The sequence below is a fragment of the Musca domestica genome, unplaced genomic scaffold (assembly GCF_030504385.1).
Source record: "Musca domestica strain aabys unplaced genomic scaffold, Musca_domestica.polishedcontigs.V.1.1 12, whole genome shotgun sequence".
Taxonomy (NCBI): Eukaryota; Metazoa; Arthropoda; class Insecta; order Diptera; family Muscidae; genus Musca; species Musca domestica.
In genome coordinates, this window is record NW_026712155.1 from 14,975,166 (window position 1) to 14,999,417 (window position 24,252).

General features: G+C 36.1%; 4 protein-coding genes and 1 pseudogene across 5 annotated transcripts; 3 read left to right on the forward strand and 2 right to left on the reverse strand.

The window, feature by feature from the left end:
• Window positions 1-408: 408 nt before the first annotated feature.
• LOC101896507 (snRNA-activating protein complex subunit 4) lies at window positions 409-3,017 on the reverse strand. Its single transcript, XM_005178541.4, has 4 exons — window positions 2,498-3,017; window positions 2,120-2,440; window positions 1,841-2,057; window positions 409-1,779 (listed from the first exon to the last, which is right to left on the reverse strand). Exons 1-4 carry the CDS (start codon window positions 2,882-2,884, stop codon window positions 503-505), a joined length of 2,202 nt encoding a protein of 733 aa, XP_005178598.1. The 5' UTR covers window positions 2,885-3,017; the 3' UTR covers window positions 409-502.
• A 1,574-nt stretch (window positions 3,018-4,591) lies between these two features.
• Window positions 4,592-6,505, forward strand: LOC101895018 (uncharacterized). 2 transcript variants are annotated; one of them, XM_005178533.4, is made up of 3 exons: window positions 4,592-6,042; window positions 6,113-6,264; window positions 6,328-6,505. In XM_005178533.4, the coding sequence occupies exons 1-3, from the start codon at window positions 4,764-4,766 to the stop codon at window positions 6,451-6,453; spliced, it is 1,557 nt and encodes a 518-aa protein (XP_005178590.1). In that variant the 5' UTR covers window positions 4,592-4,763; the 3' UTR covers window positions 6,454-6,505. The 2 variants fall into 2 exon arrangements, with proteins under 2 accessions (XP_005178590.1, XP_005178589.1); XM_005178532.4 differs by having other exon boundaries at window positions 4,597-6,042; window positions 6,110-6,264.
• Window positions 6,506-9,075: 2,570 nt separating this feature from the next.
• LOC101894741 (dipeptidyl peptidase 9) lies at window positions 9,076-15,662 on the forward strand. Its single transcript, XM_005178530.4, has 11 exons — window positions 9,076-10,593; window positions 10,656-10,872; window positions 10,933-11,209; window positions 11,271-11,550; window positions 11,614-11,776; window positions 11,836-12,141; window positions 12,206-12,400; window positions 12,464-12,775; window positions 13,875-14,097; window positions 14,160-14,352; window positions 14,800-15,662. Exons 1-11 carry the CDS (start codon window positions 9,575-9,577, stop codon window positions 14,999-15,001), a joined length of 3,387 nt encoding a protein of 1,128 aa, XP_005178587.1. The 5' UTR covers window positions 9,076-9,574; the 3' UTR covers window positions 15,002-15,662.
• A 1,972-nt stretch (window positions 15,663-17,634) lies between these two features.
• LOC101896330 (peptidoglycan-recognition protein SC2-like) lies at window positions 17,635-18,563 on the forward strand (annotated as a pseudogene).
• A 1,426-nt stretch (window positions 18,564-19,989) lies between these two features.
• LOC101896158 (peptidoglycan-recognition protein SC2-like) lies at window positions 19,990-20,797 on the reverse strand. Its single transcript, XM_059132293.1, has one exon. It carries the CDS (start codon window positions 20,568-20,570, stop codon window positions 20,172-20,174), a length of 399 nt encoding a protein of 132 aa, XP_058988276.1. The 5' UTR covers window positions 20,571-20,797; the 3' UTR covers window positions 19,990-20,171.
• Window positions 20,798-24,252: the final 3,455 nt, after the last annotated feature.

Here is a 24,252-nt window from a genome sequence, read left to right on the forward strand (position 1 = left end):
TGATGTTTTGAAAAGAATAGAATAAATAGGAGTTTTGTAATCGCCAATCTTTTTCAATGCTTGGAAGTCCGATTTATTTTCTATGATCATAGAATCTCGCATGATTTTTTTGAAGTTCCAAGTGGATTGAAAGGTATTGGCCACTTTGATAACATTTCCAAACCTTTTGGATATTGGTATGAAAGATATTGGTCACTTTGATAACATCTCCAAACCTTCTGAATATTGTTGACTTCTTTTCTACTTCCCTTTCGGTATTCAGATGTTGCAAATGTGAATTACTTTTCATTGAGGATATTTAAAAGACACATACAAATCACAGGCTGAATCCTTTTAACAATTTCTTTTGCTGGACCAAACATATCAAATGCAAATCATGTTACCACATTGTGGAAATGGTCTTCGAAGTATGTTAAATTACTTAGTTATATTTATTCTTACAAATAATCTTAATGTACAAGAAAAATCACAAATATATTAAACTAAAAAAAAACTAAAACTATTACGTTCCCAGTGGCTCCTTTCCTTTGATACACAATATCTGATCGACGAGAGTTAATTTCTTGGTAATTTTTATTCTTTTCAGAGGTGGCTCATCTTCCCCGCCTTCATTGCGATTTAAATCATCGCCATCTTCTGCGCCATTTGCCTGCGAATCTATTGATTCATTTGGATTCAGGGTCGAACTCTCTTCTGTCAAATTTTCTGGTGGTGGATCAGGTGCTAGCACCATTTGAGGATTTATACGACTCAGTAGACCCGTTGTATAGAATAAAGTTCGAAAACGTTCACGAAATAAATTGATATGTTCATTCGAAGCATCGAAGCTTGGTGCCGTCACAGTTTCCAGATCTGGTCGTGCCGTGTGTATACACAAGGCCCGAAACGCCATTGCTGTGGACCAGCTGGTGGGCAATGAAAATCCATTAGGTATTACAATGTCTTTGTTACTTTTTGAGTTTACCAAGACTCTACGACGTAGTTCTTGGGGAATGTTCACATCGTAACGAAACTTTTTTCCATCTTCACGATTTTTCAATTGCAGTGCATGTCGCACAAAACTCAGTCTATCATATTTGGGAGTGTTGTTTAAAATTGGATGGACACCAAGCTTATAGTCGTATGCATATTTCACACTATGATACAAAATCCGACCATTTTTACGCAAACGTTGTATGTAAATTTTTCTTGGTCGTTTTTTAGGTTTCGGAAGCGGTGGAGGTTTTTTAACGGCTGGTTTTCGTGCCGGTTTCCTTTTCACCTTTTCCTTGGGTTCTTTTTTAACCCTCGGCTTGGGCTCCTTTTTAATTTTCGGTTTTGATGGTTTTCTCTTTTCTATTATGCGTTTTGCCACAAGAGCATCGGGATTTTCTCGCAACTCCTCCAGTTTTTCCGTCCAGTTTTCTGTATTGACATAAGTCCATCTCTTTTTCTTTTTACGCTGCAAATCTGCCAAACTGGCATTGGGATTTTTTTCAAAGAATCTCTTGATTACCATGAAGCGGGTACGACAACTTGTACGTGAATGAGTTTGAATGAATTCTTCACATTTCTTCCACGAATGGGTACCATGTTTTGCCACAAAATCCATTAATTTTGTATCGCTTTCCAGGGTCCAGGGTTGTTGCTTGTGCCTATGTACCAATGTGTTAAGGTAACGAGATCGTAATTGTAAACTTGTTCGATTGGGAAATAGGGAGCGAGGAATATAGGAAAATTTACCGCCATACTCTTTTACAGCAGCCAGCAACAGGAGATCCTCTTCGGGGGTAAAGCGTGCTGAAAAAAACGTTGGAGTTATGCAAATATGTACTCATTTGTCACAAAACATTGTTCTTACCTCTACTTATTCTTGGATTAAGTGAATAAGTGTAACGACTCTGCAGCGTTGTCCTGGCCCTGTGTGGAAAGTGAACCATGACATTGCTCCAATTGATTTGACCATTGATAGAATTTTTTTCAATCACTTCTATTAAACGCTCATCTTCCTCCTTATTCCATTTGAAGGACTTTTCGTTTTCCATATAGAAAATATAATTCTGATACTGGACAAAGCACTACAAATATAAAATTCATAATTAAATTTGGGAAACTCTAGAAAATTGAAAAGGGTGCCCACCTGGAACTCAGACCTTCTGCCAATTTCATTGGCAATAGCTTGCCAATTTTGAAAATTATATTTCTTGGCGACATCGGCAAGTTTGAGATTTTCCTCCTGCGTCCAAGCAGAACGTTTCAGTGATGGATGTAGAAATACATTCCACATGGCCTCACAACTGTTCATTGAGTGGCGATGTTGCAGATTGTGCATGGATATGTCCTCCCAGTCAATGCGGAAGTCACTTGATACCTTTTCCAGTAGTTTCACCAATTGCTCGCTATTTATGTCTTTGGTGTTGTAGTCCACTTTGCGGCCCGTTTGCTTTAAATGATCAATAATCTGAGGGGAAATGTGATTAAAAAATGGTCCCTATTTATACAACTTTGCCCTGCCTACCTGTTCCTTGATTGCTTCCACCAATCCCTTTTTGTCCTTGTACGACCATACATGTCGACTTTTTAAATCCAAATCTCTGGGAAACATTTCACCTTGTTGCTTTCTCGCATGATAATCCGGATTGTCGGGACAGTTTCGACAATCGTAGTCCTTAAAGAACATACTTCCCTTCAAATAGAAGGTGCCGCCCTTCATGTACGCCCCACGCATTCCAAATCCTTTCTTTTTGCCCTTCGAAATGCCGGTGCGTACAAGTTCCTCATTTTCCTGGTAAATCTCTTTGACATTTTTCAAGAGTTTTTCGATTTTTTCACGTACTGCGTACAGTTGAAGTTGTAGCTGGCGATTTATTACCAAGGCTTTTTCCAAATTGGCGTTGGCGTCCATAGTTCCGAAGAGAGAACACCGACAGGACAGACAGGATACGAAACACAAGTATCAAACGATACAAATAAAAATTGACAAAAGAAAGACCGATAAGAAAGCAAACAGAAATAAACTGGTCAATTACTACATTGTTTACGAATGAGACTGAAGCGCAATGGCAGACAGTCTGCAAGGGTTCTGAAAATCGATAAGAATGAATTGAGTATATGGAAATGAGAGTACTACTCATGAATGAGGGGGAATGTGAGACTAAAAAAATGACTGAACACACCCTACGCATAATGATTTACAAATACATTTTCTTCGTGAAAATTCTATAATTTTTTGGAACAACTCTAATTTTTTCCAGAGGTAGGCATTTTTACCCTGGAGCTGGATTCTTGTTCTATGAAAATATGAAATGAAAAATATTTCTTTATAAAATTTTTCATTTGACATTTCTTTTCTTTATACAAGTTTTCATTTCACATTTTCATAGAACAAGAATTGAGGCCTGATTCCGGGAAACTATTTTTTCTTGGGGGACAGATCCGGGACCACAGAAAGTCAGACTTCAGGACTCGAGCTAGACGCGGATCCACTAATCCGAAATATACAATATAGGTATCATTGAAAGCTTGTTTGGAAGATATAGTCAAATTATAGATTTTTTGTATCCGGAATTTTGTAGCTGAGACTCTTACCTTTCATAAATACAACAATTTGTGCTAGTACCTTTTCGGGTCCAGAGATATTATCTTCTGGATATGTCCATATTGTCTATATCGGCTAACAGGATCCGGGTTTAGCCCGGGTCAAAAACCTGGGGTTCCTAGTCCGTCCCAGTTTCCCGAAATCAAGTTAAAAAACATGGAAAAATTTCGAAAAAATCGACGAGTTTTTACTAAACTAGATACATAAACATTAGATAAATAAAGTGCTTATTTGACTGGCCTAAAGCTGGAAATACATAAAGCGCTTATCTGGCTGGCTGATGACTTAAGCCTGGCTTAGGCTGGCTTCTTCGGAAATGAACAAAGGAGCCTAGGGCCAAAATCGAACTAGGTCAACCTAAAACTCCTTTGACTTAAGCCAAAAAAATCCAGCAAAAAAACCCATTTAAATTGTTCCCTCTTAAATTGAGTTTCTACACGAATCATAGCTAGTTTGGTCGCGTTAATTCTTGAACATAGTTTTGAGGCCAAAAAATATTGTTCAAATTTCTGTAGGAGCATGGTAAACGTAAATTCGACAAGTCTATTTTATGTTCGCTAGTGTATACCCCACATCATCATTTTTCATTCCCCACAATAACAATGGAATTTTTGCATATATTGTGTTTCCATTAAAGTAGCACCATGAAAACGGAACATATGTGATTTATACAAATCATTCATGTGATAGAGTTGCCATCATTCCTTCATTGTTTATTGTAAATGATTAAACACTTTTTTATGACAAAAATAGTTAGAATTCAACATTGACAGTATTCTTAAATCCAACGATTTGTGAAACGATGCCAGCCATAACGCCATGAACTTCATAGAGACGTTCATTTAAATACTTCCGTGACTCATCATCAAGTAAACAAATATGACTTGAAAACACTGCTTTTATCAGTTACTTATTTTCTTCAGTGAATAAACAGCTGTTGCTGTTTTGGCGTATTCGACGTATTGCCTCTTCCTTCATTCGCAATTATCTCTGTATTGGTGTATATGTATAATAATTATTAATGTGTTTGTGTAAAGAGTAGACAGGGTTGGAAAGAAGAATTAGTGTTAAAATTATTTGTAAAAAAAATAAAACAAAAAAGTGTATCATTTTCCTTTCAATTTCTTGTAAATTTGTCCAGCAAATTTGCCAATACAATAGAGCGTCTCGTATCAACCAATACACTATGAACCATGCCAACTACATGGAAGGTGTTCCTGTTAAGATAGCAGAAAAATATAAACCACCACCTGAAATCTACAAACTACCCCAGTCATTAGTAAACAAATTGAATTTACCAGAAAATTTTTACAAGGATTCGCCACAATATCAATATGATTTGCAGCTGGAACACAAGGCTTTGTCAAAGATAGGTGAATGGAAGCGAATACGTCAGCGTAATAAAAATGCTCGAATCGAACGTAAAGCCAAACGGGAACTGCAACGACAAGAAGACGAAAAACGACAAAGAAATTTGCTTATGTGTGTCTCATATCCCAGTGCCGATGAGTTGTCTTCGTCTGGCAGCGAAACGGAGGTCGATCCGGTGGAATCGGGAAATGTGAAGACCAACGAAACCACAGCCACTGTTGCCGAATGCTTTCCGGAAATATGTGTGACCAAGTCGGTCAACAGCTTCCACAATATATTGCAACCTACAGTATTGTCCAATTATAATAGTCCAACTAGCAATACCAATAATAGTATAACCAGCAATGTCAACTCCTTAGTTCAGTCATCGTTGTCGTCATCATTTAATTACAAAGATTTCGAAGATGACACATCCTCGCCATTCGATAACATAGAATTGAAGACCATCAATGATTTGGACGTTTTGGCCCAAGTGCTGCATAATACTCAATTGAAATCATCATCAGAAGCGGTGGAAAGCAATGGACAAGATGTGGCCACAACGGACACAAACGCTCCCGACGTTGCCGGAGAACATGAAGAAAACACACAGTCGGTGACTGGTGGACAACCGAATGTTCAAGCCGATATGTTCCTTAGTGAAAACATTCCAAGAAAACCCACAACATATTTACCAAAATTTAGCTATGACCTTGGTAATTTGAACTCTGCTCAGGAAGCCCAAAATAAACTTAACGATTATAGCAATGCTGCGGCGTTAAACTATAATAATATCAACGGTGTGCTATCGTCTCAGCAACATCAGCAAATAACTGGTCTCGAACATCAGCCGATACATTACCATACCGTGCATGCATTTGGAAATGTGGGCTATAACTATAACAGCATACATCCACAGCATGTGAATGTGTATGCTTTGCAGGGGACGAATGCTGGTCAGTCTATGGATTTGGCAACACAACAGGATAGCAACAAGTGGAAAAGTGTTCCCGATATTCTTAAGGAGCTTAGGGATGAGATACGTAACTCAGAATTGAGACGTACCAGGAATTGTAGCCACAATTTGGATAATAATACGCCTGTGGCAAATCATGGTAAATATCAATACTTCGCCTATGCTTTTAATTTTGAATATATTTACAAAATTATTTATTTTTTTAGTAGAAAACAAGGCAACGAATGTGGTTGTTGAGGAGGACCTCTTTGCTAAATTGGATTCCAATGCCAAAAAACTGGCCGAACAAATTAGTTGTATGGGTTTTCCCAAATCTCGGGTAGCTAGGGTAGTTCAATTGCTGGGGGCCGATGACAAGAAGGTACATTTAAAAATCATAGTACAAAAACAATGTGAAATGAAAATATTATGATTTTCCTTACAGATAATCGAACATCTGATACCCCTAAGCGAACTGGCCGATTTGGGTTTTGATGAAACTAAAATATCCGAAGCTTTATTACGCAATGAGAATAATAAAAATAAAGCACTAGACGAATTAATTTCATAGTTCAGCAGAAAATTCTTGTGATCATATACTCTTGATAAACAAAAAAGAAAAATCTATCTATACGAAGAAACCAACTCTATCCCTATCTCTCCTAATGGAATCTGTAAAATTTACTATTTATATATCTAGTTATTAAGTTTTGCTTTTTACACACTAAGTTCACTTGGCAAGGATAGTAATTAGTATGTCTGTGAGAAGCAAGATTGATATGCGTTTAAATACATAATGATAATAAGAATTGTTCTATAATTAGCAAAAAAGTATTCCATAATAAAATGTAAAACATATTTATTATTGGTCGGGGAAAATTTTAGAATTGTGTTTCTCAGACTCATATTAATTACCAAAGTGTACTATTTTGACAGAGCTATATAATTTCAATTAATAAAAAATTGGTAATTAAAAATTGAAAATGTCTACTTTTATTAATGAATTAAAATTAATACTTTTGAAGTGGCAAGTTAGGCTAAAAGAAAAATTAAATAATCCCAAATAAAATGCTACAAAAAACTCCGATATATGCATCTCTTGCCTTGTTTATATGACAAAAAAAAATGCACACAGCAGGTTATATTTCCGGGTTGAGTTAAATTTAGTATTCAAATCAAGATGACCAACAATAAATTATCGTCTATATTGCGATTTTTGATGTTAAACAAAGCTCAGCAAAAATAATGAAATGTTCTTTGAAAATTCTGTAAAACCAGTTATACGATGAGAAACAACTTTCTATGGGAGATTATTTTTGAAAGGTGTATGAAAAGGCCTTGGAATGCCTCTTTTTGTGGACAAAAAGTTTCTCGAATTTTAAGGCGTTGAATTAACTCTGTGATTATGCTCCCAAAATATATCATCCCGACTATAAGAATTAGGACAGCTCACCCAAAATTAACTATAAAAAAAGTGTTGACATGTTTGTTTGGAATACCATAGTATTTTGTTATTGCAAAAAGGTCAGGCTTAATCCCTTTATTGTTGTTTTTATAAAAACAACGTTTGTTTATTAGAAGAGAACGATGTTAATGTTTTCCAGGGGGTAATGCAGGGAATACCTAGGTTTCGGAAAGAGCCACCAATCCTCATCAGTTCTGTTTTTGTCTGGGATATTCTCCCCAGAAGTTATTTTAAAAATAACTTCTATGACAAAGAACTGTTTTTACGAAGTGACGAGATCGTTAAAATAAAAATAAAGGGATCACCATTTTGCAACAACAAAATTAAATATTTCACAGCGGTAAACCAAGATTGTCCTAGCTTAATATTTAAAGGATATCAAATTGAATTTTTCAAATTTTAATGCATAGAAAATACAGGGAGAGATGAAAAAACTGCAACCATCTTCATACTGCTGTCAGTTCTAAGCCACTCGTCCGACAGCTGCTAAAATTATTCCAGTGACAGCTTAATATATTGTTTACAAGCGTACAAAAGCATTTTGGTGAGAATTTTCAAGAAAAAAGGTTATTCGCGATAGAATTCAAGCGTGATAGTGTGATTACTTTATATTTGGCTAGAAAACATCAAGTGGCTATTGTTAGAGCACTCCAGCATTTAAATGTGAATAAATCTTTTGTGTATCGTACCATCGCTCGTTACCGTGATTACTTGGTAGCGTAGCCCGACGTCAAAGTGGTGGACGGAAAGTGAAAATGCGACTTCATCGAAACTCGAGCTAAAGCCATTCAAAATCTCCGGATACCAATCCGTTGAACTGTTGTGTCTGGAGTATTTTGGAAAGCAAGGTTCGATCACCTCAAGCAAGCACTTCGCCGGGAATGGGCCAAAATACCGCAGAACAACATTCGGGTAGCGTGTGTGACGGTTTCATTGGCCGTTTGAAGGCCATATACAAAGGATTTATAAATATACATTTTGACAATGAGATCGCAGGAAATGATCTTCCTAATTCTACCATGTATGAGTCCTACGTAAAATAGCCTTTGTTCATTTATGTTTAGTATTCTATCTTCTTCAGAAAATTTCAGAAATGATTTTCCACAATTTTCACTAATTTGGATAATTTTTCATTCAAAATTTAATATTCCAAAAATGTTTTGACAGGTTAACACGGCTCAAAACATTTTAATTAAAACGCCTAAGAGTACGCCTCAAAATTGCAAAATTTAAGTTTCTAAGTCACTTTGCGAATATCCCTAATATGATGCTTAAATGACAAAAAGCCATCTTGGAATTCACATTGACGCTGTAAATAAATTTCTCAAAAAGCTGGTATTAATGTGCTCTATTTAACAATTTTTTAATAGATCATGTATAATACCACCAAAATTTTTTTAATTTCCAGACAACTTGTGAAAATTGGCAGTAATACGATATTTGGCAACCAAAACATAGAATGGGTACCCCACTTCACATTGAAACCCTTTACTGTTTTCACTGGAAAATCTTCTTTTTGATTATGCCGTCATACACTTTCCCCATTTTAAAAATTATAAATTTTGTAAAGAAAAACAAAATTTAAATCAAAAAATAATTAATTTTTTATTAATCTCCAAAAAAATATTCTTCTTCACAAACATGCCTATGCAATTCGATGTCATATTTTTGCTTTGTGTTTTGATTGACACATTCTCACACAAGAGAAGGCCAACCAACTCTTGCGAACTCTTTTCAAATATCGATTTAGCGAGCCCTAAGCAAAATTTGCAAAAAAAAGTTGTTCATGGTGTTTTTCTTCACAATTTATCCTCATTTTATATTTACGCCAAGTAGGACGAAAATCGCAAAATTGCCTGAAGACAAAGGAAAGTAAATCGGTCTAGAACTCTTCTGTCTGCAATATGATGATAATTGCGAATCGAACAGGAAGAAGGAATTGGAATCTCACAAGGAGGAAATATTAGAAAGGGAGCAGCAGAACAGAAAAGCACAGTACAACAGCAGCAGCAGTAGAAGAAGCAGGCAGAAAAACAACGGTTACATTGGGCCAGATTTTACAGTGTCCTGCGGCAATTAAAATCCAATTTGATTTGTGATTGCGGGGTAAAAAATTTTGCGAAAAATCCATGCTGCCACTGGTCGAATAATTTTAGAAAGTTTTGCGGAGTTTACGACGGGAAAAAAGCGGTGCGAGCGCGCTTGAGTGTGAGAAGAGGAGGAAACTATGGACACCACCATGACACAGCAGAGAAATCGTATGCAGTCGTCGACATCAACTACAAACAGCAGTTCTGCATCAGGAAGTATTAATGTTGCTTCAGCCATACAAAGTGGTAGTGGTGGTGTTGGCGGCGGCAGCAGCAACAACGGCCAAGGCAATACGTCAGCAATTGCTGCAGCTACATCACCACCAACACCCATTGAAAGGAATACCTCTTCTTTTGCCAATCTATTAGACGGCTTTGCGTCGCGTGTTTCGGGTGATCGTCAGAGTCAAAGTGCTGCTAGTACACCAAGCTCCAGCAGCTCGTCGGCAGCGGTTGCGCTGGGAAGTGGTGCAGCCATTTCAACTGCAAGTTTGGTTAGTGGAGCTTTGGGTGGAGCTAGTTCTATTGCAAGTTTGACAAGTATAGGTTCTACGGCCAATGCGTTTTATTCTTCCATTGGCTTAGCTTTCAACTCCTTGACATCACCAATTACAGCTGCAGCGGCCGCTGCTTCGGCAACAACGGCGGAAGTTGTTGTTGCAGCTGCTTCGGCGATTTCAAATCATCTCAGTTCACCGACCAGCACCACGCCTCCACATGGAGAACTTGATGACGAAGATGAAGATTGTGACGAGGACGACGACGAAGAAGACGATGGTGAAGACAGCCATATCCCTGCGCCCACACCCAAAAAAAGTTGGTCCGAAATTAAGGCAACTGTGAATGAGATACGCAAGCAAATGTCAAATCTGTCCAGCATGGTGCCCTCGAGCATACAATTTCGCACACTATCCGATGGTCGGGTGCGTTGCTATTTCTTGAGTACACCACCGAATGAATGGGAGACGACTCTTCTGTACACAGACATTAATTTAACCAATATCACAACGACAAATAATGCAGATGACTTAGCTTCACCAGATAGTCCAAATGATAGCGGCAGCATACGAATGGGATCACCACCCCCTCCGTCACATGCATCGTCGCCATCAATGCACTCGAGTTTTCTGGGAAGTTATGGTAATTTTGGCAAAAGGTGGGTTTCTAGGCATGAAGAGATTAGAATTCGTTTTACGTGATCTGTTATCTATGTTGTAGACTTCAGTGGAATGTAGTATTGCAACAGCCTCTGTCCAGTGTGGCAACAGCTGGTGGGAGCGGTATAAACGTTTGGTCACGGGAATTCCAGCTGATGCAGGAGCGCAAACGTCTTTCTACTTGGGGCATTACTTCATACGAATTGCACAAGCCAAGTGGCAAAATAGTATTTCCATGTTTCAATGATTTGTATCAATGTCTGGACACAGGATATAATGTAGGTAGACATGAAGCATTTATTTACAATTTATTGTTTTAATTTTCAATTGATTTACAGAACAGCCCGCTCTTCCCCATACAATTGCGCACATGCCCTCAATGGGCTGCATTGGATCCCCAAATATGTCCACAAAATTCCGATTTGATAGCCTACATAAGTGGATGCGACATTTGGGTAACTCACACACTCAGTGGCCATGAGGAACGTCTAACGTTTGCCCACGATGGACGACGTTCATTTGCCGATGATCCTCTAAGTGCTGGTCTGCCATCCTATGTTATGCAGGAAGAGTTTAGCCGCTATCAGGGGTATTGGTGGCAACCTCATTCAGATGGTTAGTAGAAAACAATTTAATTTCAACGGAAAATTAATTTATTTCTCTAACTGTTCTCCAGATGGCATATATCGCATTGTTTATGAAGAGGTTGATGAGTCTGATGTTTGTTTATATACCTTCCCATCGGCTCATGCTGCTCCGGGAGAAATGGAAGAGTATCGATTTCCACGTACTGGCACAGCCAACGCAAAATCTAAACTAAAAATGGTTCAATTCATTCTAAATGAATCCTTGCAAATAAGTGATGTGTGCATAAAAGACTTGCCATATTCCCTGACAGGTGTACTGCCATGGCTGGAGTATATTGTTAGAGTTGGTTGGACACCAGATTCTAAATAGTATGTGTTGGAAAATTCCATTTGAATTTGGTTTTGTAAAAATGTTGCTCTTGTGTTTTTTAGTGTGTGGATGGCTGGAATGGACCGCAAACAGCAGCGTTTGGACTTAATACTTATACCGGTAGATAATTTCTGTGAAACATATAGCAGTTCCACATCATCACCATCGGGCTCAACCGATCACAGCTGGAAGAGTCCTTTCTGTCGGACGATATCTCCTCTGCAGGTAAGCCATTCAAATATTTTTAGTATTAACTTATTTACTATTTCTTTTTTGTAACACAGGTCATATATACTCAAGTCTCCGAATCGTGGATAAATGTCCATGATCTATTATATTTTCTTGAAATTACCGAAACCACAATAACCTTCCTTTGGGCCTCCGAAGAGACGGGGTTTCGCCATTTATATTTAGTTACATCTAGCCTCTGTCCAAAACCCCTGAATGGCTGTAATGAAAATCTTTCAGCTGCAGGCTCTTCGGGCAGTGCTTTCGATAATAGTCAACGTTTAAAGTTCCATGGTGCAAATACAGAAAATCAAGCCGATATTATGGATGGCGCAACACTACATCCAAGAATTATTAACAAAGTAAGCAAACTATCATTTTAGTGAGATGTTGTTTTGAAATTTAATTTACTCCCTTTTGTTACAGGTTGCTTTAACTTCCGGCGAATGGGAAGTGCTTGGTCGTAATTTATGGGTTGATAAAGAACAACAGCTTGTGTACTTTTTAGGTTTAAGAGAAACTCCATTAGAAAAACATTTGTATGTCGTTAGCTTGCAAAGGCCGGAACATATTAGGCAGCTAACAGAATCCGGTTATTCGTATGTGGTGGAATTTGATGATGTAAGTGTGGTTTATTGCAAATCGTATCCATAGCTCATATTTTTTATTTTTACTATCTACCAGTCTTGTCAATTAATGTTGCAAATCTATTGCAACATTCAACGTTTGCCCTCGTGCAAAGTTATGCGTTTAGTGCAAACCTGTCAAAATGGTGGCGTAAATGGTATCCAATTGTCATTAATGGGCTATTTGCATGAAGGTGGCAAACCTGAACCCCAGTATTGTCCACAAATCTATTCGCCTCAACTGCCTTCGGGAGAGATTGTATATGCCATGGTGTTCAAACCACACAATTTTCAATTGGGTGTCAAATATCCAACTGTATTGAATGTTTATGGTGGTCCAGAAGTGCAAACAGTTAATAATACATTTAAGGTGAGTACTTTGGAATTTTGGAATGCCGTGGGAATGATAATGATTTCTTTCACCCTGTAGATGGGCATTTTAAAGTCGAGACGAGAAATATGTAGTCAACATGCTTTTTAAGAATAATTTCACTTCCTTATTTAATTCCATAATAGTGGATTTTGAAAAATCTATTATCCTGGCTTTTAATTTTTTTTAAACCCCTGCATTCATGGATTTTTCAAGGCTCTCTAATGGTGACTTTTGGATGGACATTTCCAAGCTTATAATTTTGGAGTTCTGCACGTATATGTAAAGCTCTTTAATCGTGGTTTTTTAAGAATTTTTTAACTCCAAAATGCGGAGTTTTCAAGAACGTTTTCCAACCCATAATTGTGAATTTTTTAAGCACATCTCCAAGCCCATAATCGTGGATTTTTTAAAGAACATTTCCGAACCCATAAACGTGTTTTTCAAGAACATTTCCAAACCCATAATCGTGGATTGTTTAAAAACATTTCCAAGCCTACAATGGCAGGATCATTTCCAATCCCATAATCGTGGATTTTTTAAAGAACATTTCCAAACCCATAATCGGGGATCGTTTAAAAACATTTCCAAGGCTATAATAGTGGACATGGTAGGAACATTTCCAAACCATAATTGTGAATTTTTTTAAAGAACATTTCCAAGTCCATAGTCTTGGATTTTTAAGAACACTTCGGAGCCCATCATTGTGAATTTTTAAAGAACATTTCCAAGCCTATAATTGTGAATTTTATAAGAACATTTCCAAGCCCATAATCGTGGATCGTTTGAAAACATTTCCAAGCCCATTATCATGATATTTTAGAACATTTCCAATCTCATAATTAGAATCTGTTAGGAACATATCCAAGCCCCTACTCGTGGATTTTATAAGAACACTCTCCAAGCACATCATCGTGAATTTTTAAAGAACATTTCCAACCATATACTTGTGGATTTTTGGGAACAATTCCAAGTCCATAATCAATATTTTTTAGAACATTACCAAGTCAAGTTTTTTTTTTAAGATTTCCAGGCCCATAGTCAGATTTTTTTAGGAACATCTCCAAGCCTATAATGATTTTTTTTTATATCTTTCCAGGGAAAACATCAACTGCGCATGCACATGCTTGCCGCTCAGGGCTATTGCGTCATTTGCATAGACTCACGAGGTTCAAGGCATCGTGGTACGAAATTCGAAAGTCACATACGTTGCCGTATGGGTCAAGTGGAATTAGCCGATCAAGTTCATGCTCTACGAATATTGGCCGATCAGCTGGGCTACATCGATATGAATCGTGTTGGCATACATGGATGGTCGTATGGTATGTAAAAACCGTTGTATATTTTACAAATAAAACAATTTGATAAAACATGCAATTTACAGGTGGTTATTTGAGTCTTATGGGCTTAGTGCATTATCCAAACATATTTAAGATAGCCATTGCTGGTGCACCCGTCACAAATTGGGAATATTATGATACGGGTTATACAGAGCGATATATGGATTTGCCACAAAATAATAAATCGGGTTACACGGCTGGATCGGTGCTCAACTATATACCCTTGTTTCCTGATGAGTAAGTGTGCTGTCAATTCAATTTAATTTTTTGGAATTTTCTAGAGATTTGTAATATTGAGATATATTTGTAACATTGAGATTTCGCTTGAAATGTTTTTAGGGGCCATAACCGGTTTCTGTAAAGTGTAACAGCAAAGAATTCAATTTCAATTCATTTACATTCAAAGCTTTGTCTTATATTATGCCTGCGTCATTTGATTGAGACAGACTGGTTTAACAAATGTTTGACCCACTTTATGTTGAGTCCAAATCCAAAGTTTATTCTAACAAAAAAAAAAAACACTTGAATTTGTTTGTGCCGAATTTTTAATAGGTTCATGTGCCTCTGATACATATTAAATTATTCAAATTAAATTTAAATTCAAGAAATTTATTGCTTTTCAAATATTTTAATGGCCATTAATACGAATATTTGTTTTTTGTATTTCTTTTTCCATTTTTTTAGAGATAATCGTTTATTGCTCATTCATGGCCTCATCGATGAAAATGTACATTTTTTCCATACGTCTCAGCTAATCAATGCCTTGAACAAAGCAAACAAGCCCTATACTCTGCACATATTTCCCGACGAACGGCATTCGTTGCGTAATCTGGAATCCAATAAGAATTACGAGACTAAATTATTGTCATTTTTGCAAAACTTATAAGAAGCCAGCAGATCAGCAGCAACAACAACAACAACATCAACAAGAACAAAAAATTAACCAACCCGAAACAAACAAAGAAATCAAACAAAAACTAAGCAAACAACACACATTTGAAGACATTTTGTTGAAGACGGCAATTCTACACACATCAACATATAATACCTACGGATATATATATACAATATAAATATTATAAATACATTTATGTACTTGAGATTTTTGGCGTTAAATATGTACATTCACATTAATTTGTTGTATTTGTTTTCAAAACCACCACCACCGTCTCCTCCTCCCCATATCCTGTTCCCCGAAAACAAAATACTGCTGCCTCCTCCTCCCCCTCCACCCCCTCTAACTAATCGCCTGATTCTCTATAACTATTATTTGTAATTTTTATTTTTTTTTAATTTTAAATACTTTTTTCTCAACCTAAATTTTAGAAATGCTTCTTTTTTTAGTGGCTGTTAAACGTTTAAAATGCAATGTGCAAAGATATTCTTCTTTTTTTTAAAAAAAAACTGATTATAAATAATTATTCCAGGAATGTCATCAATATTTTATTAAGATAAGCAAAGATGAAAGAAAACCAAGAAAAGAAAAACATGGTTTCCCATTTTTAAGAAAATTGGGAAATGTGTTTAAATATATATTTATCTAATAATGAAGACAACCTGTTATTTAATTGTGCTCGTTCGAAATTTATTTCAATATATTTTTGTAATTTAAAAAAATGAAAAATAAACAAAAGTTATGAATGTTTTTTTTTTACAAATAACGAAAAACAAGCAAAGCTATATATAAACAATATAAACAAATGAATTATATTGGCTGCTGTCATCGGTTCGATAGACTCCTTTTGCTTTGCAATATATTTTCTAATGACGTTTAACAAATTCCAGAATATATACAGGGTGAGATAAAAAACTGCAACAAAGTCAAACGCCATCATTTTTACATTCTATATTTTAAATTTTATTGAATGAAAGCAAAAAATGTCGGAAATAGCATCAAATTTTAGAATAAGTTTAGATTTGTTCGAATTGGTCACCTTTCGCACGAATTATGGTCTTCAAACGGCCAATGAAACCGTCACACGCCGCCCGAATGTTGCTCTGCGTATTTTGCCCATTCCCGGCGAAGCGCTTGCTTGAGGTGATCGGCACTTTGGTATTTTTTAGTACTAACCTTGCTTTCCAAAAATAGTCCAATGGATTGGTATGAATTGAAATAAAATGAAGCGAGGAACCTCATTTTGTAACCATTTCCGGGTGGCGCTTGCTGAGTGCGATGGTGCTGACTCCTGTTGGAATGTCCAAGGGCTGCGGCCAAAATGTTTGCGTGCCCAAGACTTTTATACACCCTCCAGAATATTTTCGCGATACTTTTCGGCATTTATTCTAATGCCACGGTCGATTAATACGAGCGGATAGCGACCATCGGCTGTTATGGCGGCCCACACCATCACCATGGCCGGAGCTTGAGTTCTGGTGGCCAACCGAAATTGCACATTTTCAGCTGATCTCTTTGGCAAGTAAACACGATTTTTTAGTTTACAAACTGCTGGACAACGAATGTCATCGGAGAAAACCAAATTCGGCAGTTCACCACTTTCGGCCAACTCTTTGGGTCTTCTGAGTCTCTGAGCTCATTTTTCAATATTTGCCGAATGGCGATATGTTCAGCTAACGAGCCATTTTTCGGTCACTGCGACGTTGCTTCTTTACTTTTCGAAGCATTTCTGTTGATGTTGCTGTTTTCTTCCGTCCACTTCCCACTTCCTTGACGTCGGGCTACGCTACCAGTATCACGGTAACGAGCGATGGTACGAGACACAAAAGATTCATTCACATTTAAATGCTGAAGTGCTCTAACGATAGCCACTTATGGTTTTCCAGCCAAATATAAAGAAATCACTCTATCGCGCTTGAATTCCATCGCGAATAATTTTTTTTCTGGAAAATTCTCACCAAAATGGTTTTGTACGCTTGTAAACAATATAATGAGCTGTCACTGGAATAATTTTAACAGCTGTCGGACGAGTGGCTTAGAAATGACAGCAATCTGAAGTTGGTTGCAGTTTTTCATCTCACCGTGTATATTGGCTGCTGTCATCGGTTCGATAAACTCCTTTTGTTTGCCTTATATATTTTCTAATGACGTTTAACAAATTCCAGAATATATATAGGTACTGCTTATTATCAGTTTCAATCTGTTAACAAATAATAAACCTTATCATTAAGACGTCAGAAGTCATTTGGGAAAGAATTAAACATTTTGGATCTTTGTATACCCTACAGCCCATGATTGAAGGTCGTTGCATTAATAAAATGGAAAAAAGTCACCCTTCATATGACTACCACATGATAAGTAAAGGTTTCCTCTATTCCGATTTCAGGGATACTGAAGTCATTGACTACATTTTAAAAACAGGTTAAGGCTGCAAATACATAAAAAGCTTGAAGTCATGGCTAGGCATATTAATGCCAAATTATAATGAAAAACGACGGCAGGATTTTAGTGCGGCTCTGTAATTCCTTTGTGAAATGTCACAAAATAGGCCGTGCCATGACTTCAAGCTTCTTATGTACTTAGCCCTTAAGTTTCAATTCGCTTTCTTTATGGTCTGAAAATTTACAATTATCTGTAATTTGACAATAAAATATGCAAACTCCTGAATAGCAAAATTGAAAACATAGCCTAGGAAATTGCAAAAGCTGCCCTAGCATATCTTGATATTGAGAATCACATGAAAAGCTATAAACTATGTGGGCCTATTTGATTTTAAGTGTTATAATCTCTTCAAAAGGGGGGCCTGCCTTATCGGTCCCCGGTCAACAAATTTTGTTTATCAAAATTAATTTTCTGCAATCATAAATAATATCTGAATATTTAATCTCAATCCTCACGATTTCCCTTTACTGGTGGCCTATAAAAAGAAGTACAACTCAAAGGGAAAATTATTCCAGTGTTTCGACTCCAAAGAATAATAATGAAATTCCTGTTTGGTCTGTTGGCCGTTTTGTTCCTCGCCGATGCCGCTTAGGGCCTCACCATTATTTCCCGCAAGGAATGGGGTGCCAATACAGCCAAGAATGCCTTGGATAAACTGGCCAACGGCAAGTCGTATGTGATCATCCATCACACCGCCGGTGTCTACTGCACCACCAAGGCTGCTTGCATCAACGAAATGAAGAGCATCCAAAACTATCACCAAAAGACCCAAGGATGGGCTGATATTGGCTACAATTTCTTGATCGGTGGTGATGGTAACATTTATGAAGGTCGTGGCTGGAACGTTGTTGGTGTTCATGCTTCGGGTTATAATTCCTTGTCTTTGGGTATTTCCTTCATGGGTAACTACAACAACAGCAAACCCACCGCTGCCCAAATCAAGGCTGCCAAGAACTTGTTGGCCGAAGCTGTGTCCCGTGGTCAAATCGTCTCCGGTTACACTTTGTACGGCCATCGTCAAGTTAGTGCCACCGAATGCCCCGGCACCAATTTGTGGAATGAAATCAAGACCTGGTCCAACTGGAAATCAAAGTAAATTATTACTAAGAATTGAAATTATTTGAAATAAAGGAATTAAAATTAAAAAAAATTAGTGGTTTGTCTTACCCTTATCAAGGACTTGTCTTCTTGAGCGCTAATTTGTGGGACATCCTGTTTTATATTAGCCATTTACAATTGCCGCCAGTTTTTCAGGTTGTTGGTATAAAAAGATCTTGAGAGTTGCTGGGTTTCATTTCTCTCTCACCATTTCGCGTTCATTATGGTTGCCACATGTAAATCTGGAAAGAAGTGGTTATTTTGCTCGAAGTAGGTCAAAATTAATCCAAATGTGGATTTTCAAGGAATTTTTTGAAAGGACTAAAAGCCTTTACGAATTGATGCTTTAAAGGAATATTTTAAACCATTTAGACTTTGAATGTTTAAAGAATTTTTCTCAAGGACCTACACACGAATAAATGTGGATTTTTTAAAGAATTTTTCTCAAGGACCTACAGACCAATAAACGTCGATTTTTTAAAGAATTTTTCTCAAGGACCTAAAGACCAATAAACATGGATTTTTTAAAGAATTTTTTCAAGGACCTACAGACCAATAAACGTGGATTTTTAAAGAATGTTTTCAAGGATCTACAGACCAATGAAAGTGGATTTTTAATGATTTTTTCTGAAGGTCCTGCAGACAAATAAACGTGGAATTTTTTAACGATTTTTTCTCAAGGATCTACAGACCAATAAACGTGGATTTTTTAAAGATTTTTTCTCAAGGATCTACAGACCAATAAACGTGAATTTTTTAAAGAATTTTTCTCAAGCAGCTACAGACCAATAAACGTGGATTTTTTAAAGAAATTTTCTCAAAGATCAACAGATCAATAAACGTGGATTTTTTAAAGAATTTTCTGAAGGCACCACAGACCAATAAACGTGGATATTTTAAAGAAATTTTTTCAAGGACATACAGACCAATAAACTTGGATTTTTTAAAGAAAATTTCTCAAGGATCTACAGACCAATAAACGAGGTTTTTTTAAAGAAGTTTTCTCAAGGACCTACAGACCAATAAACGAGGATTTTTTAAAGAAAGTTTCTCAGGGACCTACAGACCAATAAACGTGGATTTTTTAAAGAATTTTTTTCAAGGACATACAGACCAATAAACTTGGATTTTTTAAAGAAATTTTCTCAAAGATCAACAGACCAATAAACGTGGGTTTTTTAAAGAAATTTTCCTTGGGATCGACAGACCAAGAAACGTGGATTTTTTAAAGAATTTTGCTCAAGGATCTACACTGACAAATAAACGTGGATTTTTTTAAGAATTTTTTTCAAGGCACCACAGACCAATAAACGAGGATTTTTTAAAGACTTTTTCGCAAGGACATACAGACTAATAAACTTGGATTTTTAAAAGAAATTTTCTCAAGGACCTACAGACCAATAAACGAGGATTTTTTAAAGAAATTTTCGCAAGGACCTACAGACCAATAAACGAGGATTTTTTAAAGAATTTTTCTCAAGGACCTACAGACCAATAAACGTGGATTTTTTAAAGAATTTTTCTCAAGGACCTACAGACCAATAAACGTGGATTTTATAAAGAATTTTTCTCAAGGACCTACAGACCAATAAACGTGGATTTTTTAAAGAATTTTTCTCATTTAGGCAGCAGTGGGCTCATCGTTGTTATAGTTGCCCATAAAGGAAATACCCAAAGACAAGGAGTTGTAACCCGAAGCATGAACACCAACAGCATTCCAGCCACGACCTTCATAAATGTTACCATCACCAACTATTAAGAAATTGTAGCCAATATCAGCCCACCCCTGGGTCTTTTGATGATAGCTTTGGATGTTCTTCATTTGGGTAATGCAAGCAGCCTTGGTCGAGCAGTAAGCACCGGCGGTGTGATGGATGATCACATACGACTTGCCATTGGCCAATTTATCCAAGGTGCTGGTCGAAGCAGCAGCTCCCCATTCCTTGCGGGAAATAATGGTGAGGCCCAAAGCGGCATCGGCGAGGAACAAAACGGTCAATAGACCAAATAAGAACTTCATTGTTATGCTTTAGATGAGAAAGACTTGAATAATTCTGTTTTCATTGTTCTGCCATTTTTATATACCCGCTCATATTTCATATCTATGCTACGTCTGCCAGTTTCAGATTAAATATTTCGCCGTTATTTATGATTTAAAAAATCCAAACAATACTTTGGGTTTTGATAAAAATTATTGACCACACGAATCAGATCGAACGACTGATAAGGCGCGCGCCCCTTTATTTGAAGGGGCCAAATATTTTATAACCATTCATGTGATTTTCAGACATTTAAAAGTAAAATATGTTAACTTTTTGTGGCATAATTATCGTTTGTGATATATAGTATAATGTCAATGTCGGATGGTATAGTATATTGTGAAACTACTTATCTAGGCCGAGAACAAACCAGAAACGATCATTGTCTGTATTTATCAAATTGATGTCTGTCCACCTGCCTCCCTCGTAGTATTTGATTACATCTGTACGATAATAAGGTGACGTATTGTTTCCTTACAATTCAAAATAGGTAATAATCTCAGCGGTGAGGTGCAAAGATATATATTTCTTGAGATTTTCGACCAGCTAAAATTATAATAAGGGGAAAATTAATGACGACCGCATCAGATTTGCACCGGCGTCAAACCGACAAAAAATTAGATTTCAAGCAAAATTTTGTATGATGTAATTGATCTGTTAGTACTTAGAAACATTCACTTTAAGAACCCACTAATGTCCCCCAGAAAATATCCCTTCAAAAATCCACTATTGAGACTCTGATAGATCCTCAGAAAATATTCCTAAAAAACAAGTTGGTTGAACTGAAAATTCTTAAAAAATCCACGATTATTGGTCCGATAATATATATATATATATATATATATATATATATATATATATATATATATATATATATATACATATATATATATATATATATATATATATATATATATATATATATATATATATATATATATACACGCTACCAGTACTATGGTAACGAGCGATGGTACGAGACACAAAAGATTTATTGATATTTAAATGCGGGAGTGCTCTAACGATAGCCAGCTTGTGGTTTTCCAGCCAAATATAAAAAAATCACACTATCACGCTTGAATTCCATCACGAATAAATTTTTTTCTGGAAAATACTTACCAACATTATTTTGTACGCTTGTAAACAATATTATGAGCTGTCACTGGAATAATTTTAACAGCTGTCGACCGAGTGGCTTGAAAATGACAGCAGTCTCAAGTTGATTGCAGTTTTTTCATCTCACCGTGTACATTTGTCGGCAAAAGCGACTGATATTGTTTGTTTTCTCTTTCGAGACGAGCTTAATGATCTGAAATTTGCAGTGAAAAGGAAAGCCAGATAGACACTATCACACACTCACCACTATGCGACGCGTTTCGCCGTTGGTTAAGCGGCTCATCAGGCATATTTGGTGTGGATGATGGCTTACAAGGGCCGTTCTCTGGAAAGTAGTATATATTTCGAACATATTGCAAATTAGCATATGCGAATTATACACTAGAAACTCTCCAGGTTCGACTCAAGTTCTATTGGCAGATCTTTTTCACAGCAAAGTTTTTTTGTTTTTGTAGTGATGGATTTTTTGTCCACAACAACTACATTGCTTCCAATGCATACACTTGTTTTAGTGCTGCTTTAGGAAGACGGGTTAATGGCTCTGAACGTAGAGACGGCAACTTCTAGTTGGCTGCACACCGAGGTCCGCGGTTCAAATCCCACAGCCAGGCTCGGCTGAATTTTTGAGTTTTGCCTTGTTAAGGCGAAGATCATATGTTTTATGATTTATGTGTTTGTTTTCTCTTTCGAGACGAGCTTAATGATCTGAAATTTGCAGTGAAAAGGAAAGCCAGATAGACACTATCACACACTCACCACTATGCGACGCGTTTCGCCGTTGGTTAAGCGGCTCATCAGGCATATTTGGTGTGGATGATGGCTTACAAGGGCCGTTCTCTGGAAAGTAGTATATATTTCGAACATATTGCAAATTAGCATATGCGAATTATACACTAGAAACTCTCCAGGTTCGACTCAAGTTCTATTGGCAGATCTTTTTCACAGCAAAGTTTTTTTTATATTTTTTAATTTTTTAATTTGTTGATATTTATATATTTTTCTCTGCAGATGTCCTGAATTATCTTGGGAAATAGAAAATCTAACTTTATCATCGTAGATAAAATCAATTGCTATATTAATTCTTGTCAACATCTTCTTGTAATTTGCTTAACGGGCCCAATATATTCCGTTCTTGATTTGACATGACTTGACTTTGATATAGTAATTCTCGTTTAACATTCTTTCTCTCCAAAGTTGCGTGGTCATTTAAAACAGTTATTGGTGAAAACAAAGCACACGTATTCTCCCTTTCTCTCTCGCGATTTGTATTTGTCATTGCAAAAGAGATTGCTACTACTACTAATTCATATATTTTGATCAAGGCTTATTTACAGTTCTTATACAAGGGGTTACAAGATCGTTTATTTGTGTCCCTGCGGGGAAATAAATTGGTTTACAACTAATTTAAAATTAGTTAAAAAAAAACCAAAACTAGTTATTTTTTGATTTACTTCCTTTACGCCAACTAACTATTTTAACATGGGGATGAGCTAGGCAGTGGACAATTGTCCATTCCTGCATTACTTTGAAACTAAATATAAACTAGTTACTTTTAAACTAACTATAAACCAATTACTTTTAAGTGAATTTTTAGTCAGTTAAAAAATATGTTCAAAAAGTTATTTTTTTATTTTTTATTCATTTATTTTATTTATTTATTTATTTTTTGTTAATCAAATTCTTTATTTTCTATTTGAAGGAGGAGTGCTATTTTCAGATACCCTGGCTGCAATGATTTTCTAAACATATGTACTTGTGTATTAAGGTTAGCAGCACTAGCTTGTACTATTGTACGTTGCATTTATATCGAAGTATTTTTGGAAATGTATTATGCGAATTATTGCAAAGTAGTTTGATATAACCAATCATGTTTGTTTTTTAGGGCTGTTTTTTCGTTCAAATTGGTTGACTTCTAGATGAGTTTACAACCAACTTATAGTTAGTTCATAAATGCATTATTCTACAACTAACTACAAACTGGTTGAAAAGTCATCTGGAGATGAATCACTACTGGTTAATATTTATATGACTTTTCAACCATTTTGTATTTAGTTGTAGAATAATGCATTTATAACCAACAATTTTCTTAACTGGTTGAGAAAAGTACCGCAGGGGTGTTATACAGCCACAAATCCTCTAATGTGCATCTTACATGTATTACATTCCTCTCCCACTTTGCTCTCTACCCAGATAATATAAATATTGGAAAATAGAAATACAACACACAGAAATTTTTTTTTAATTTTTTCTTTGTTTTTTTTTTTTCATTCTTTCTTTAATTTAATGCATAAAAATAATAGTTCATCTTTTTTCTTTATTTGGAGAAAAAAAAAAATAAGAAAGAAACAAATATATATTTATATATAAATATAATATATGGGTGTGTGTGTGTATGTGTAGATGTATATTTCATATAGTAGTATAGTATTGTATGTACTAAACACAATTCATTTTAATTTTCATTGATTTATTTATTAGATTTTTATTTATTAAATATAAAATAACAAAATATATATATACGACGATATTAATTTATGGGTGTAGATT

Excerpts from the sequence above, each read along its gene's own strand:
- LOC101895018 (XM_005178532.4), top strand. The coding sequence starts at position 4,764 with ATGAACCATGCCAACTACATGGAAGGTGTTCCTGTTAAGATAGCAGAA. Across the intron at positions 6,043-6,109 it reads TACGCCTGTGGCAAATCATG|TAGAAAACAAGGCAACGAAT; the intron begins GTAAATATCAAT and ends TTATTTTTTTAG. Across the intron at positions 6,265-6,327 it reads TGGGGGCCGATGACAAGAAG|ATAATCGAACATCTGATACC; the intron begins GTACATTTAAAA and ends TTTTCCTTACAG.
- LOC101896158 (XM_059132293.1), bottom strand. The coding sequence starts at position 20,570 with ATGAAGTTCTTATTTGGTCTATTGACCGTTTTGTTCCTCGCCGATGCC.
- LOC101894741 (XM_005178530.4), top strand. The coding sequence starts at position 9,575 with ATGGACACCACCATGACACAGCAGAGAAATCGTATGCAGTCGTCGACA. Across the intron at positions 10,594-10,655 it reads TATGGTAATTTTGGCAAAAG|ACTTCAGTGGAATGTAGTAT; the intron begins GTGGGTTTCTAG and ends TCTATGTTGTAG. Across the intron at positions 11,551-11,613 it reads TGGACACCAGATTCTAAATA|TGTGTGGATGGCTGGAATGG; the intron begins GTATGTGTTGGA and ends TGTGTTTTTTAG.
- LOC101896507 (XM_005178541.4), bottom strand. The coding sequence starts at position 2,884 with ATGGACGCCAACGCCAATTTGGAAAAAGCCTTGGTAATAAATCGCCAG. Across the intron at positions 2,058-2,119 it reads GCAGAAGGTCTGAGTTCCAG|TGCTTTGTCCAGTATCAGAA; the intron begins GTGGGCACCCTT and ends TTATATTTGTAG. Across the intron at positions 1,780-1,840 it reads TAATCCAAGAATAAGTAGAG|CACGCTTTACCCCCGAAGAG; the intron begins GTAAGAACAATG and ends CGTTTTTTTCAG.